Source organism: Vipera berus, assembly GCF_964194415.1.
Source record: "Vipera berus genome assembly, chromosome: 2".
Lineage (NCBI taxonomy): Eukaryota > Metazoa > Chordata > Lepidosauria > Squamata > Viperidae > Vipera > Vipera berus.
This window is the reverse complement of record NC_138203.1, coordinates 249,594,575-249,612,366: the sequence shown is the minus strand read 5'-3', so window position 1 is coordinate 249,612,366 and position 17,792 is coordinate 249,594,575. Positions and strand designations below refer to the sequence as shown.

The 17,792-nt window shown below is 39.1% G+C and overlaps 1 protein-coding gene across 1 annotated transcript in view; it reads right to left on the bottom strand.

The window, feature by feature from the left end:
- Positions 1-8,114: 8,114 nt before the first annotated feature.
- PDZRN3 (PDZ domain containing ring finger 3) overlaps positions 8,115-17,792 on the bottom strand; it is a 215,364-nt gene continuing 205,686 nt past the window's right edge. The window contains exons 7-10 of the mRNA XM_081321185.1: positions 15,924-15,986; positions 14,366-14,470; positions 11,552-11,668; positions 8,115-10,907 (exon numbers count right to left, since the gene is read on the bottom strand). Of these exons, the coding sequence (XP_081177311.1) occupies positions 9,369-10,907; positions 11,552-11,668; positions 14,366-14,470; positions 15,924-15,986 (1,824 nt within the window). The 3' untranslated portion in view covers positions 8,115-9,368. The remainder of the gene's footprint in view (positions 10,908-11,551; positions 11,669-14,365; positions 14,471-15,923; positions 15,987-17,792) is intronic.

Below are 17,792 nucleotides of genomic sequence, written 5' to 3'. Positions count from 1 at the left end.
GCGGGAAATGATCCCTGAGTATAGAGCACAACATTGTAGGGGGAAAAAAATGGTAGAAAAATCGCAAACATACTCTACACTCAAATTTAGCAAGGATAATTGATGGAAATTGTGTTTTCTAATATTTTGCCCAAAGTACTTCCCCCCCCCACCAAATGATGTTTAAGGAGGGCTATTAGAAAATGTGCAGCATTTTCTCATTTGCAGTAGGTTATAAATAAGCAGTCAAAACTGGCAACTAATATCCTGAAGCTAGGCAACACACTAAATAATGTCATCGCATTCTTACTGCCTTTTCTGAGTGATCAGTTCTAGCTATCAATAGTGCCTCAGTAAATGTCAAGCTTTATTTTTCATTATGTTTTAGAATCAAATGTAACAGAAGATTCATATTTTACTATTTTCATACCTTACCTTTGTATTGTTACCTCGGATACAGATTTATATGGTATCAAATAGATTTTTGCATAGCTGAGACCCTAGTCTGGAAATTTTGGTATCTAGGTGGCATTTTTGCGGACCTAGCTATAATATTTTTATTTCCCTCCTTCATTCAATTTTTATGCTTTCAGGTGTCCCTGATGCTTTCCCAACAAGATGGAGTTGGATCTTGTTTCTGTAAGGTGAGAGAAATAACGGAAGGGACACCTTTTTGCTGTTAGAACCTTAGCTCTGAAAATGATATGCTTTTCGTCAATCTGGGAGTGACTTCTCATTCTGGAGCAATTGTGTGAAAACTTATTCTGTCCTCCCATCAGTCTGAATAAGAAAAATATCAGAAATATGCAGTACTCTTGTTATGAAGGAGATGGGAATGAAATTTGAAAGAAACAAACAGTTTGAATTCAGCATCTTGTGCATGAAGGGGGGAAAGGAGAGGAATAGAAAGCTGAAGCTGGATAAATACATGAAGCAAAGGAGAATTTTAAAATAATCTGTTGATCAGGGAGAGTATTATTGCAAACAGAATCTTTCAAAAAGAAGGCTTGAGTGACAATAAAATGTGAATAAAGGTAAAGGTAAAGGTTCCCCCGCACATGGGTGCTAGTCGTTTCTGACTCTAGGGGCCGGTGCTCATCTCCGTTTCAAAGCCGAAGAGCCAGCGCTTGTCTGAGGACGTCTCCGTGGTCATGTGGCCGGCATGACTAGACGCCAAAGGCGCACGGAGCGCTGTTACCTTCCCACCGTAGTGGGAAAAAATCTGTATTTTTATATTCCCCCCCCCAATTTTCCCCCATTTATCTGTAGAAGAACAGGCAGAGCCTGAGGATAAAGTCAAGAGAGGAATTAGCCTGGAATCTTACGTTCCCATAAGAAGTCTAAGTCAGGCCTCTCTTGAATGCTGTTAACTCTTATCTAGCACCAATTTAGTGCTGGCCATTTGTTGACTAAATTCTTGTATACATGCATGAACAATAAATCAGCTTAACTGGAACGCAACATGTGGTCCTGATTCTTTTCGCCCAATACTATTTTTTATAATATAGGCACTTGTAAAAATCATACAAGGCCACTATATTAGATTTTTGAGGTTGTCCAGAGAAGAAACCCAACTAGGAGTATCAGCACTGTTTTTGCTGTTAAGATTACATTAAACAGAATCTTGCAAGACTGAGAATAAAACTAGAGAAGATCCTTCTGAAACATTTTCAATGCTTCTCTCCCACTGGTGGACTGAGCTACCTCTTATCAGACCATTACCTAGGATAAAAGTCTTCCTGTCTCTCAAGGTCATTCCCACATGCCATCACACAATTTAAGAGCTGACCTGTTGATCCTTACATCCAGTAGACCCAAAGGTGCTTTTTCAAAAGGCAAATGGACTTTGTTTTTCTTTGAAGATATTTTGCTTCTCATCCAAGAAACTTCTTCAGGTCTTCAGAAAATCTCCAGAGACATTTAATTCAATACTTTCTTTCCTCCTTCTTTCTCACGAAGATGTTTTGTATACAAACAAGTACCAACATGTATTATTTTGTTAAACTGATGTCCTTAATTTCCAGAGTCCACAATTGCTTGCCTTTGACTCTTTGCTCATTAGGAACGGATCTACTTATTGGATGTGCAGTTCCATATAGGATTTTACACATAGGTAATTGTGCACTGTCCAGATTCATTCTGAGAGTAGATGAGCAATCTCTAAATTTGTTGAATGAATGAATGAATGAAAGAATGAATACACATCTGTCCCATATTTAGGGAGACAAAACCACTTCGAACTGTTCCATTCCAAACCAAGAACAGTTTTTATGCTGATCTGGATCAGTCTTATTATTTCTCAGTTGTGAAGTCATATAGTTAATCTCTGTTGTAGTGTGGCCAACTTCGAAGGTCTGTTTTCTTGTTTTCCTCTAGACATGAGCTCAGACTCATCTGCTCCTCTTATAGAAGATTACCAACTGATTACCAACTCCTAAAACTTTGCTCAGTTAGAGACAGAATATATCCAACTTTCGTGACAAAAACAAAACAAAACAGGGACTTAAATTGAAAATCTGCAGGAATAGTTACACTTCAGAGTCAACTAGAAAGTTGAAAAATTTTCAAAATAAAAGCTGTGATAAACTTGCCTTGTATTGTGGGCAAGAAAATGGCATAAACATATGCATGTATTTATTATGAGTCAAGGTTAACTCAAGCCTTATCTCTTCAAAATTTGCATGGGGATTAGAATTTGCCATGAAACCTCAACTCACTTCTTAAATTTGGCATGCCCTAAATTTTGGAGCATATTCAGCTTTGTTGTGGATGATCAACACTATCAGCCATGATTAAGCAGACACAACTAGTGTAGCAATCCATTTGTTTTGGGGAATCAATGGTATTTTAAAATGTAGACTCTGAATGATGAAATAAGAACAGAATAGAGAATTAAGAATAACGGAGTTGGAAGGGACTTTGGAGGTGTTCTAGTCCAACCCCTGCCCAAGCAGGAATGAGCTGCAATGTGAATGTATCTCTACAGAATCAGCGGGGGTTGGTAACTAAAACAAGATATTGTTTTATAATATTATTAAAAACACTATTATCATAAGCAATAGCTTTCTGCTAACATGTAAAATCAGGTTCATGTATATCTTAAAGAACTTGGAACAAATGCTTTAATTATTTACCAATGTTGTGGACCACATTGATATTAGACTTTACACATGCAATGAAAAATAGCTTCCAATTTCTTGAGTTTGGGAAAAAGAAAAACCACAACCAAAAATAGGCTACCATTTTCAGTTCTGACTTCATCAGTTAAGGTCAACATTTGAACTTTATAGGAGGCCATATTCTTGTAGGGTCTACTAATCTCAATATGGAACCAATCATTGTGAAGCTTTTAATGTGATCTTCTCTAGAACATGTTTTTTTTAAAAAAACAATTATTGTTGGATTTGCTTTTTTCAGGGGCCTTTGTTCAGGTCACCCTTTATTAACAAAAGCATACTATGCTGAAGGATGGCTTATCCAAACTCTCAAAGCCAGCACCCCTGTTGAAGACAATAGAATTCCTCCCGAGTCACCAGTCTTGCTGTGACACCTGGGAGGCCCACGTTCCCATCTGATTGAGCACATATTGGAAGGGAAGGTCACAGAGAGTTCATTTTGACAGAAGTGCTCTTCCCCTATTCTTAATGGGGCTCCCTGTTGTCCATGGTGGCAAAAAAACATAAAGAGGATGATTTGTCAAAAGAGTTGTTTTAAAAGTCCTTTAACTGATTAGTCATCTAAAACCATTGCAAAAATGGCTGTCAAGAGTGTCTCAGAGTGATGCTGATACTAGAAACAGTCTCATTTACTCTAAGAATTAATGAAACTGGTCAACTGTCTTGATATTCAAGATATACTGCAAAGTTTTGTTGCCAACATAGATCCTCTACATAAAATAGATTGAAGGTGGGCCTTGTTGTTTCTCAAGACAATCCATAATTAAGATAGCAGGGGAAGAATGGGGTTAGTTTTAGTAATCAGTTGATGGGTAAAGTGCCACTTACTTGGAAGCCAGAGTATTTACAGAATAGAGAATGACAGAACTGGAAGGGACCTTGGAGGTCTTCTAGTCCAACCCCCTACTCAAGAAGGAGATTCTATACCATTCAGGGCAAATGGTTGTCTAATCTCTTCTTAAAAACCTCCCGTCGTAGAGCATCCACAACTTCTGAAGGCAAACATTCCAGTTGACATCCATTACCTCTCCAGAGCTTTGGAGAATAGGTGGTCTCCTTCTTTGTGGCAGCCTCTCAAATATTTCTCAATTTGAGGGTATAGTGGCAAAAATTAATATATTCAACAATTTGATAGAAGCTCATGAGGGAAAATGGCCAAACTGGTGATGGCTTCCTAGACTAATGTATCTTATTGAGTCAATGCTGGGTCTCTACAGCTGAAGGAAGGCTGATTTTAGAACAATTTCCATTCTGCCCAGTAATATCTGCATATACTGAAATGTTGTTGTAGCAGCACTGCATAATCTTACACCAGGGGTCTTCAAACTTGGCCCTTTTATGACTTGTGGACTTCAACTCCCAGAATTCCTCGGACAGCGTGCCTGGCTGAGGAATTCTGGGAGTTGAAGTCCACAAGTCATAAAAGGGCCAAGTTTGAAGACCCCTGTCTTACACACTATTTCAAGGCAACTTACGGGTGAATGTTCATCTCTAGAAATGCACACCTCCTCTTCATGCTTTTTCCATGAGTTACGAAAATACAGTTAGTAAAAGTGGGATATTAAAATGTTAAACAGTGATTCACCCCACCTTTTCTTTATTCTTCTTAGGAAACAAAGTAATTCTGATAAATAGCCCCAAGTACAGATAGTGATTAAGAAGTGACTATGTGACTTTTATACCTCCAACAATGATTCTGTAAGCCATTTTCTTGAATGAAAAAAGTCATTGCTATCACATCATCATTACTATGATTACCCTTACAATTATTTTCTGCTCTGCTTCCCAGAAGGGGGTACCTTATACTAAAATATTTCCTCTTATGGTAATCAATCTAAACTTTTGTAGGTTGGAGTGGTGGATCTACTTTGAGTACACAAAAAGAGGTGGGAATAAGCTATCTGCTCCCTTGGGTTTTCAATTTAGAAATAATTTCTTTTTCTTAGGCACTTTTTGAAAATGTGTATTTCCTTTCACTTCACAATGCAAATTGCTATTCAAAATACAGAGGCACAATGTAAAAGTTTCATCAAGGGCTTTCCCATGCACATTAATTTTCTTTTGCTAAGCTATACAGGGAATGTGGGTTGCAGAGAAAATATAAGGGCAAACTGACTTAATCTTTTTGTCATTCCAGCTGCAAAGAAATTAAATGTAATCACTTTTGTGGGCAAGGAGGAGAAAGAAGGAAATACATACACTGTTCCTATCTCTGATAGTCACCCTTTTTGTGTGACAATGTCTTTTTTAATTAGTTTGTTTTCCATAGGGATCTGCCCCTCCCCAAAGAACTCTATTGAAATCAAAGAAAATAAAGGAGCTTAAATTGCTGATGGCTTCCTTTTGTGCCCCCCCCCCCGACATTTGACAAAATTTGCTAACAAAAATCTAGTAACCTCTTTCCAAAGGCCACTGCAGATCAGATTAATTTACATATTTTCTGTTTATAATCCTAATTAATACTCCAGCCAGTAGCCCCTAGGCAGTTGTGATTTCTAATATGTGATAGCATGTCTTTTTATTTAAAGAATGCTGGCAGCAACTGGTGAACAAGTTCTGCTTTTATGGATTCTGCCATTTTTACCATACAGGAAAGTGAAGGCATGGAAATGTCAAACATTGTAGTTATAAAAATAATATTCTGCAGATCCCTTTTTTCATTATAACCAGTAGATATTGCAAGTTTAATGGAACTTACTCCCATAAACACTGCAGGCTTAGACACTGGTGTCTAGAAGATTTTGATAAGGTTCATCATCCCCATACCTATCATTTATTTTCTTGACTAATTAAAGTAAGCCACGAAAACACAAAACTCAGCCAAACAGTATATAAATTTAATGAATGAAATAATGAGATGAATATAATATTAAATTTTCCTTGCAGTGTTGCTTGCCAGTTTGGAGGTGACCTCTTCAAAAAATACTTAAGAGACAGAATGAGATGTCCATCTGGGATTTCATGATTAGATTTATTGGCTTTTTTTCTGTGGGCACAACGGCACACATTAAAAATGAAATTTAGTTGCTTGCTCTCAAAGTGTACATATACATAACACACATTTAAAACATACTCTATACAACATATGTATAGACCTACACCCTTACATATAAGAAACATATAAATATTAATCACTGTCCATCTTGAATACATAATGGAAGGAGGAAGCTTTAGAGTTCACAAGGTTAATACTGTATGGAACAAAGCTGTGACTGAATCTGGATGTTCTGCTTCGGATACCACAGAGCCTCCTCCCAGAAGGTAACAAGGAAAACAGGTCATGAAGAGGATGTGTAGTGTCCCAGACAATCTTGCAGACCCTCCTCAAGCAATGCTTATGTGCTATGTCCTGGATGGGAGGGAACTGCCAATGATCTTTTCAGCCATCTTCACCACTCTCTGCACCTCCTTCCTGTCTGAAGCAGTGATGCTTCTAAATCAGACCTTGATGCTCTATGACAGGATGCTCTCAATCGTCCCTCTGTAGAAAGTGGTAAGGACAGGGGAAGGATGATGTGCTTTTCTCATGTGATGCAGAAAATGCAGGTGCTGCTGTGCCCGCTTCACCGGTGTCTCTCTGTTGAGTGACCAAGCCAGCCTACTTGTTAACTGCAACTGCATACCCAGGAATTTGATGCTGGTAACCATCTCCACAGGTGAATCATTAATGCACAGAGAAGAGTAACTGTGCCTGCCTTTTCTGAAATCAACAATGATCTCTTTGGTTTTTCCAGTATTTAAAACTAGGCTGTTTTCCTTACACCAGTTCACCAAACCCTCAACCTCCTTGCGGTAAGCACCCTCATTGTCATCATAAGGCCCACTACTGTTGTATCATCTGTGAACTTCACAATATGGTTGGTGGCAAACCTAGCACTACAGTCATGGGTCAACAGAGTGAACAGCAGTGGATTTAGGATGCAGCCCTGAGGAGAACCTGTGCTCAAGAAAATGGTATTAGAAATATTTGTTCCAGCTCGCACATATTGGGGCCTGTTTGTAAGAAAATCAAGAATCCAGTTGCACAAAGGAGTGTTTAAGCCTAAAAGGCACAGTCTGTCTACTAGATGCCAGGGAATGATTGTGTTAAACGCCGAACTGAAGTTGACAAACAACAAACGCACATGAGTATTCAGAAAAAGATACCAAGGTAATTCTTTTGTTTATGTTTTCATTTGGTTAATCTGACACACAGAATCATAGGGCTGAAGGGACCTTGCAGGTCTTCTAATCCAACCCCCTGCTCATGGCAGGAGCCTTATACCATCCCAGTCTATTTTTGAAAACCTGTAGTGATGGAGCTCTCACTATCCTAGGAGACAGACTATTCCATTGGTTAATTATTCTCACTGTCAGAAAATTTCTCCTTGCTTCTAGGATCTCTCCTTAACAAACCTCCGTCCATTACTTCTTGCCCTGCCCTCTGAGAATAAGTCAATCCCCTCTTCTTTGTAACAGTCCCTCAAGTACTGGAAGACAGTTACCATGTCTCCCCCCCCCCACCGTAATCCTTCTCTTTGATAAGCTAGATATACCTAGCTCCCTAAACCCTTTATCATACAATTTAGTCTCCAGATCCTTTATCATCTTTGTTGTTCTTCTCTGCATAGTTTCAAGGATCAACACGAAGGGTATACCTTTAAAAGCAAACAATGCCTAAAGCAGAATTCTGCCAACTCCGGTAATAAACTAGGCTCAAAAATATAAACAAGAGAAAAATGAAAGAAAAAAAATCATTGATGGTCAACAAAAGAATCTTCTTTTCAGAGAAAGAAGCTTCTGAGAAACTGCAAAGTAGATTGTGACACAGTATGATTTACTTCTTCTAAACTTAATGTTTATTCCCAGTGCTTACACACTGTTCATACCAATCCTAAGAATGAACTCATATTCAACAATTTCAGCTAGAGAAATCTCAGTACTGCTGTACAAAACAATGCAAGGCCATGTAGTGGCAGTGCTGCGGATAATGGATTAAAACAGACAAAATACAGCCTACTACAATTGAGTTGAAATATAAAACAATAATTTATTTTATCTCCATTTTACTTGTTAATAACTAGTCATGTTTTCCATGAAAACTGCTCTCAATTTCAATACATTCAAATCTACAAAGCTGACAGCTACTACAATTGGCATTTCAAATTACACGATTGGTTTTGTAACACCATTAGACACACATGCACATTCGTTCCAACAGGCCACGGCCTTGGCAAACTTCAAAACCTTTCAGAGCTGCAGCATGTAGTAGTTGCCTTCTGCTCTTTCAAGTGATACCTATTTTCTTCCTTCAGAAACCAGAGACAGAGAAGCTGAAAGTGTGTAGCTGTTGGCTAGAGTCCTAAAGAGTCATATGCATAATATTTTCAGTGCCTAGGTATTGCCTGTCCTTGTACATTTTATGTAAAGCTTCCTCCATAGTCTCTATAATTTAACCCAATGTCCTATCTCTGGCTATTTTGTTGAAACAGGACTGTAGTTACCCAAATATTTATAGTAATCACAGTGAGATTTTAATACTACCAGTCCAGCCAGTGCAATCTAAATTATTCCAATTAGGCTTCAAATCGAATGAGGTACATCAGGATTTATCCTATCTGCCAGCTGTATTTAGTTTACCTATCATAGGTACCATGATGGACAGGCAAGCCAGTACAACTCCAAAGACACAGCTGGTGTGATATGTTACTGCAAAACGATTCTATGAAGGGTTTGCTAGTTCAGCTAAAAAAATTGATTAAAACAGCAACCTCTGCGGAAAAAAGGACCTACTAGCAAAGATATATTGCAAAATACTGCCTTGTTAAAAATACATATTTGAGGTTGTCATTGCGTTTCTGCATGTGTAACCTTTTTAAAAATATGAATATATGAATAAAAAGATATTACCTGTGTTAAGTATGATTAATATGTTTTCCTGTTATTTTAAAACACTTTATGCAAAAGTATAACAAGTTACAAAAAAAAAAGGTACTATTGGTATTCCAAATAAGCTCTGCCTCTTCAGTATTGCCTTCAAAGATTTGGGGTGGGTGATGTCTCTCTCCTCTTTGAAAATGTTTGAGAAACCCAGATTCTCCATTTGGATGGTAGACCCGATGAATGTGTCTTATATACAAACAAAGAAACAAAACAAGTGTTGCCACATTGAACGAGGCAAGAATCTCTACCCCAATGGAAGGGTTTTATGGTATTAGCTTTGGCACAGAAAAATTATACGGTAGTCACTGAGAGGAAAGAGTTGTAAACTTTTGTCCCATCTGGTGATTTTGTGCCATGGGTTAGGAGTTCTTGAATGGTCATCCAATTGTCAAATATCTTTTTGTTTCTTTTCTTCATCATTTTTTTGTGGCTCAGTTCTATGATATTCATTTCCTTCTTGTCCTCAGTCCCTTGTTGTTCCTTCAAGCATTCCAACCTGCTTTGCATCATAAACTCGCGCCGCTTTCTCTGCTCCTTGGCCTTCACAATATGCTGCTTCCGTTCCTCCTTACTCCAATAACGACCCATCTTCATTTCGCTGATGGCATCGTCATCTGTTGTCATGCCGCTGCGCTCCTCTCTGATCTTTATAGCACGCTCTCGCAGCAGCCGGTCCCTGACCGGCCTCTTGGTGATGTAGCGAGTACCATCGCTCCTGACCTTGACCTTCCATTCCATCCTGGGTTCACTCTGGTTTGAAGAGTTCCAGTCTTTACACATGCTCACCAAACTCATCTGACTCTGTGCATATTCCACTGCGGACTTCTGTTGGATCAGCTGCATGTAGCTCTGGTAATGCTGGGCATGGGCTGGAATATGAGCATGCTTGTATGGAGAATGCTGATAGGAGGACAAAGAGGAGCCACTGGCTTTGGGAGCTGGGACTGTGCTTTTGCTTTCTTCGTTAATTTTCCTTTCCTTGAATTCCAATGGCTGGCTAAGGTCAGCATCTTTGGGAGGAGGTGGTTTAGTCAGGCTGGATTCCTGGTCTTCTGAACTAGGCAGCAACAGAGTGCCTTCTGCCCCCTCCCTGCCTTGCAAAGTGAGAGTGTCTGCTGTCCTACACAGAGAGTTATTGGGGGAGATGTCCAATGTGAGTGGTGTGCTTCGGCAACTTTCACCAGTGTTGTATGCACTGGAGCTGTCCTTGTCTGATTTTTCTGGGAGCTCAGTAATATCTGAGAGTTCATGTCGGCGGACATCAATGCTAGTATTGTAGTTGCGGAAGCCACTGTTGTGCAGCATCCATGGCTCTCGATACTGTTCCTTCAATTGCTGCATCTTATGGGCTCGCACAATATTAAGACACTCCAGCTCAATGTTACGCAGCTCCTCGTTCAGCATCTCCAGCTCCCTGTCCACGCTCTCGTGGTCACTTTTACTCATATCCAGAGTACTGTTGTGGCAGTACAGGCTGTAAGGGTTTGTGGATTTGACCTGGCATTTTAGCTCCAGCAGTTCACGAAACCTCTCGCACTCGTCCACTGAGATGCCAAGGAAGTCTGCATCTGTGCAATCGGCTGAAATAAACGACTCGTTGCTGAACTGCATGTCGCCACTGCCCAGCGTGTCCTGGCTATAAGTGAGTTTCTTCTGGCTTCCCAAAGTGTTTGAGGAAGTAATGTGGTCATCGCCATTGTTCTCTTGCTCAGAGCTCTCGTCATTCCGAGTGCTGTCATCTGTGCGCCCTACGCCACTGTCTTTTTCGTGTTGGTTGGATAAAATGGTTGCAGTGTCTGTGGTGCCACCGTCCTCTTCGTTTTTCTTCTTCTAAAGAGAAAATTAAGAACAGGAGCATTTATTTATTTTTTTAAAAAAGCAAAACTAACATGCAAACAGCAGGATTTCTTTTATTAGCTTAATCTTTATCTATGGAATGGGCCACTGGTTAATTAAGATCTTCTGGTAAGGGAAGGTTGATTTGGCCTTACTTCCCAGTAGTGGGATGCCATTTACAAAAAGACGGTTCTCCAGGCAGTTAAAATTAAATCATTTGAGTTTTAAGACATAACCGAAGTTTTTTTTTCTTTTCAAATTGCAATCTCAAACTCATGCAAAGCCAAGGTTTAGCCTGTACCATAGACTTTATTTATAACAATATTTCTGGTTTCGCTCAGATATGTTTAGAAAACCAAAATGAAAACGGTAGCTACAAGCAAGTGTTTTCTATGGAAAGGTGTTCACCTAATCTGAAAGAAACTTAAAAAGTTGGGTTGATGGGGAAGATCATCAGAACTGGTGGTAGTTGGGAGAGTACAACTTACATTTGATCAACAGGTGTTTTGTGACAGGCTACACCCACCACATAAGATATGCTGTATACCCTGCAGCCTGAAGTTTGACTACGTTTCCACAATACGCTCCCCATATTTTCAACATGCTCGTCAGACCTTTAGCCCCAAAATGGTTTTTACCTGCTGCAACATATTGGCAGTAAACTGCATTGCTTGGTGGTGCTGTTCCTCCAGCATATCCATATGTAAGTCATCCAGAAAATCATTTCTGTCATCATCCATCCATCCCTCATCTAGCTGTAAAGGAAATAAACCAAACAGGGTTATTAGGAACATAAATTTAAAAATATTATAAATAAAAAAAGGTAAAGGTCTCCCTTGCTCAATCATGTCTAACTCTAGAGGGCAGTGTTCACCTCCATTTCCCAGCTGTACTAAATAAAATTTAGCAATGGCCCTTTGGGAAACTTATGCATTATTTTGGAGTAACCTTGCCACAGAAGTCCTGCTAAGTTTCTTCCATGCTGTGAATCCCAAGGGCAGAATGTAAGCGTAAGCACTGCTGTCATCCCGGTTTAGAACAGTAAATAATTCTCCACTAAATTTCCCTCTCAAATTTCAGGGTCCCCATCATCCCACTAATTCCTAGAAATAAATTTATTACTGGTACAAGAAAAAAATAAAATAAATCCAGATGGTTTCTGACAAGGACACGTGCAGCAATAATATATAGGCTTACTACCAATTGGGACTGAAATGTTCAGAGGAGTGCATCCATTCAGTGATTATGCTTTGCAAACTGTGTTCAGTGAGCTTCTGGAGGTGGTAGAAGCAGCTTCTGGTCATGTACAAAATCATATCTTTCAAAATCATAGACTGTACCACCTAAGCCCAATGGTATCAGCCCACCCCATTTAATCCTGCAGAAGGGGCATGCTACAGGGCCCTGTTGGGTCAAAGAGTTTTGACTGGTGAGGGTCTAGAAGGAGATTTTTTTCTGTCATGGTCCTTGCTCTTTGGAATATCTTGCTGCCTGAGATAAGATATGCCCCACCCCAGCAGTCTGGATGGGCATTAAAACCTGGCTCTGCCAGTTGGCTTGAGATCCATGTGGGGCCACTCAAATGTTGGAGGTGGCTGGCAGACTAACGGAGAAGATGTCCCCACCTTATTGACCTTGCCTTTTGCTTCATATCTCTGACTTAATGTTTTAGTGCTTTAAATATTTTTATACTTATGATTTTAATTGTAAGGCACCCAGAGTCACTTTGCAGAGATAGGAAATAAATGTCATTACCATGTGTTGATGAGATGAACCACTGCCTATCCCGCCCACTGAGACCAAAATAGCTACTGCAAATGTAAAATATTATATCTATTGCTCTCTATTCCCTTTGTTGTTGTTGTTAGCTGCGAAGTCGTGTCCGACCCATCACGACCCTATGGACAACGTTCCTCCAGGCCTTCCTGTCCTCTACCATCTTCTGGAGTCCATTTACGCTCACGCCTACTGCTTCAGTCACTCCATCCAGCCACCTCATTCTCTGTTGTCCCCTTCTTCTCTTGCCCTCAACCTTTCCCAGCATTAGGCTCTTCTCCAGTGAGTCCTTCCTTCTCATTAGGTGGCCAAAGTATTTGAGTTTTAGCTTCAGGATCTGGCCTTCTAAAGACCAGTCAGGGTTGATCTCCTCTAGGACTGACCGGTTTGATCGCCTTGCAGTCCAAGGGACTCACAGGAGTCTTCTCCAGCACCATAGCTCAAAGGCCTCAATTCTTTGGCACTCAGCCTTTCTTATGATCCAACTTTCACTGCCATACATTGCAACTGGGAAGACCATAGCCTTGACTATATGCACTTTTGTTGACAGGGTGATGTCTCTGCTTTTGTGTGCTGTCTAGATTTGTCATGGCTTTCCTCCCGAGGAGCAAGCATCTTTTAATTTCTTGGGTACAGTCCCCATCTGCAGTGATCTTGGAGCCCAGGAAAATAAAATCTGTCATTACCTCCATTTCTTCCCCGTCTATTTGCCAGGAATTGAGAGGGCCAGATGCCATGATCTTGGTTTTCTTAATGTTAAGTTTCAACTCTATTCCCTTACTACTTATTATATAAATAATAATGAAAAATAATAATAAAATACCCAAACATTTCCCCCCACACATTAACTCTTTGGTATATTCCATTTCCTTACCACCAGGACCTTTTAAAAAAAATCATTCCACTTTGTATTTCTTTAACTATGTGCTACTATTTCTGCAAATCGTTTCTTTGTAGCACTAGTTTCTATCCTGACCTTTAATCCTATCAGGAGAGTAGAATGCACATACATCAATATATATCTCATATATATTGTTTGATTAATTTATTAGTTAATCAGTGATTTCAACTTGATGTTGGCTCTTAATGTCCACATGGATAGACCTTTTGAAGAATGACTGTCCCTTGGAATATGGCCATCCAGCTTTTCCAAGGGTCCACACACATCTACCTGTAAAGTAAAGGTAAAGGTTCCCCCGCACATGTGTGCTAGTCATTTCCGACTCTAGGGGCCGGTGCTCATCTCTGTTTCAAAGCCGAAGAGCCAGCGCTTGTCCAAGGACATCTCCGTGGTCATGTGGCCGACATGACTAGAGGCCAAAGGCGCACAGAACGCTGTTACCTTCCCACCGTAGTGGTCCCTATTTTTCTACTTGCATTTGTACGTGCTTTCGAACTGCTAGGTTGGCAGAAGCTGGGACGAGTAACAGGTGCTCACTCTGTTACGCGGCACTTGGGATTCGGCCCACCAAACTGCCGACCTTCTGATCGACAAGCTCAGCGTCCTAACCCACTGAGCCACCGCGTCCCTTGTACATCTACTTGTACATTGGCTTAATATATTGATACATTCAACAATTTTTTTTTAATATCTTGATCAACTTCCATCATCAGAAAAGATTGTTTACTGTAAACCATAGTTAATATCATATCAGTAACTGAATATGGGAGAATACCTGGAGAATTTCTGGTCTTGCTATGAGTAAGGAGACATTCTTGCTTTCTTCACTGGTCAGAAGAGCTACAGCTTCTTCTCGGTTCTGTATCTCAATTCCATTAATCTGATGAGAGAAAATAATAATAAAAAAACCTTCTGTCACCCTCTCCAATCACTTAGAAAGTGCAGCAAGGCATATTTCTAGAAAAACCTGCTGCTATATAGATGTTTTTGACAGATATATTACTCTGATTGTATATATATATATGTAGCTTACGGCATTTAATTTATCAGAACAACCTGCAGCTTCATGAAACAAACAGAACTATCTGAGCTCAATTCTGCATTCCCCAAAAGACCACTGATTAAGTATTGCTTTTCATCTTCTTTCTGAATCTCTAAAATGGAAAGAATTTACCTCACACCCACTGCCTACATTCTTCTTTTGGTTCACCAAAATAATCAAGCAGCTACAGTGTTTAATGTTTTGTGTGTGTGGGGGGGAACCTGGTTCCTATTTTGGGAGTATTTTAACATGGAATGAGCTGATTTTCCATGTCAAGGAAAAAAATCTAATTTTAAAACTTTGTGCTGGAAAGATAAATACATCTTCTTGCCACATAAACTTTATTGCATCAAAAAGTAATGTGACATTTGGGATTCACGGGACTGTTGTGAGGCTGAATAAAATAAGGATTATAAATCTCTTTGCCTGCTAAAAGTGCTATATGATGGCAAATTCAATAACATTACACCAGTGTTAAGAGACTGTTGGATTATCCCCTGAGGTAGTTTTTCACAAACATAATGCTGTCAAGTAACACTTTGCCTTTCATGGTTGATCTATGAGAGTAAATACAACTGCATTTGGCCTAAAACGGCTCGCATCTGCCCTTTCACCAGGAGACTGTTTTGGTGGGATTTCTCCAGGGGGACTTTCAAAATATGGTAAAATCTAGACTGGGGAAGCTGAAAAAAATCCCAGAAGGCAGCAACAGCAAACCACTTCTGCCAAGAAAATTACATGGATAGGCCCATGGAGTCACCAGAACTGCTGCTCATCTAAAATGAGATTTTAATCTTAGTGGTGTACAAAATCAGAATGTAAAGAACTGTATAATCTCTCAAACCCTGGTTCTTCCAGCAGGATTTGGGATCCCAGGAGAATAAGGCACCTTCACAGTAGCCGCATTGTCTGTAGGATGCTGATCCATTCTCCCGTCGCCTTTTTTTTTAATAGTTTACACTGTTCCTTTATATCTGAGTTAAATGATTGTTTTATTGTACGCCATTCAGACCAGAGTCATACATGTGACATGGCTTGTTATATAAATTTGATACATAAATAAATGCAAAAGTTAATGTATGGTTTCACATAATGGGAAAGATGCTTGGATTAGAAAGTCAGTCAGGGTATCTCATTAGGTAATTTTGACAGAGTCTCTCTCTCTCTCTCAATAGGTTTACTTCTGTGGGGAATATTGGAGAAAGGAATACTATACATATGGCTTTCAGTTCCTGGAGGAAAGATAAATATAACTATAAGCAATAAATGAATAAATATTTTGATAGCTCACTTGAATTATGCGATCACCCTCTCTGATACGACCGTCCTTTGCAGCAATGCTGTTGGGATCAATCTATAAAAGAACAGAAAACAGTTATACAACTGTATTCCCAACCACCCAGCATGTCCTCTTAACAATTAACAAATATTTATTCCCCTGATTCAGGGTAATGTAATTTTTAAACAGGATTTAATACATTTTAAATGCATCAATTGCTGATTTCCCAGACTGTATTGGTTTATAAGTCTACAGTACCTTGGTAGGTAGGATTTAATTATGATTCTTATAGACCAGGTCAGTCACTCCTATTTAATCACCCACTGTATCTTAGGCAGCCATTTGCAAATAGCTAAAGTATCGTCTACATTTGTTTCACATTTGAATATTGCAGAAAGACCTTTGTATGTCTCATATGAATATCTAAAGAAAGCTGGTAAAGTATTCAGCTGCACATGTTTACTGTTTGCTCTGCAGCTGAGAATCCTGGTAGAACAACGTTCACAACTGTGGGACAAGATTGCTGTGGCATTTGTGCTCTGAATTTTTCTCTCAGCAACATCTATTTGCCTGATAAAATCTAGCAGAGTGAATACTCAAGAGTGTCCTCTTGAACTTACTCAGTTGCTACCCTTCTAGGAAACCTGTCCCTCCCCATTCAAATAATCCCCTCTTTTATTTTTATGTTGTCATAATGTATTACTTTGTTTTAAATATGGCTTGTATCTTTGTTTTAAATATGGTACTACTCATTAGAAGCAGGAAAACACTTGCATAGGACTTGAATGTTCTCTTGTATTCATAAATAAGCCATCCATATTTAAAACATGAGAGAGAGAGAGAGAGAGAGAGAGAGAGAGAGAGAGAGAGAGAGAGAGAGATATCAATTGAATGAGGCTTTCAGAGATCTGAAAAAAATATATTGATTTGTTGGCACATTTTTTTTACTGAACTTATTTATAAAATAGTTGCATTCAGTCTCAGCAGTGCTTAACAGTTCTATTTTTGTTAATACTTCTAACCCCCATTTCCATCTCCTCACAAAGCAACTGAAAATTTCAGTGCCACTTCATCCATGCTTCCTTGATCTTTGCAGGCTGAAAAACCAACGAGTAAACTTTATGTGTTCCTACATCCAAGTAAATATCATATTATATGCTTGTATTAGCTTCAGACTTCAATGCTTAAAATTGCACTCCCCATCCCAATGCTACTATGCAAACATGCTAACTTAGTATGACATTTCATACATTTTATGAGAAGGGTTTAGACAAACGTTTATTACTGGTTAAAGTCCCACAAGACTCAATCTTTTTTTTTTTATGCAACAGACTAACAGGTAACCATTACAAATTAACTGTGGCATTCTGAAATCAATAGGGCTTAATTTAGTTAATCTTATTATTTTCATATTAAACCATCTCAATAGAAACAAAAATACTTTTAGTGGGGACAGTTGACACATTCAATTACTAGGTCATCAAGTAACCAAGTAATTCATGATTAGGTCTTGCAGGTGTGGGAATCTGGTGTTTTCAACAAGAACAAATCAATTATTTATTTCTATAATTAAAGTTAATAAAAAGCAGAAGGAACTGGCACAATACAAGCAGCTAGAAAAACACCCATATCCATGTCCATGATTTTAGAAACAACTTTAGGAAATCCGTCTACAAAGAGATCATCCACAATAGAAATCAACCCTGAGTAGGCACTATTTAATTTCTGACCAAAGAATAACAACAAATAGGTCTTGTAATGAAGACTTGAATGGATACCTGAGGCTTCAGCTAGGGAATTTGTGGATATCCTTCTAAAACTAAGTGTGGAACTTTAATTAAAATTCATCTATGAATGGGGAGTATAAATGCTAGCTCACCA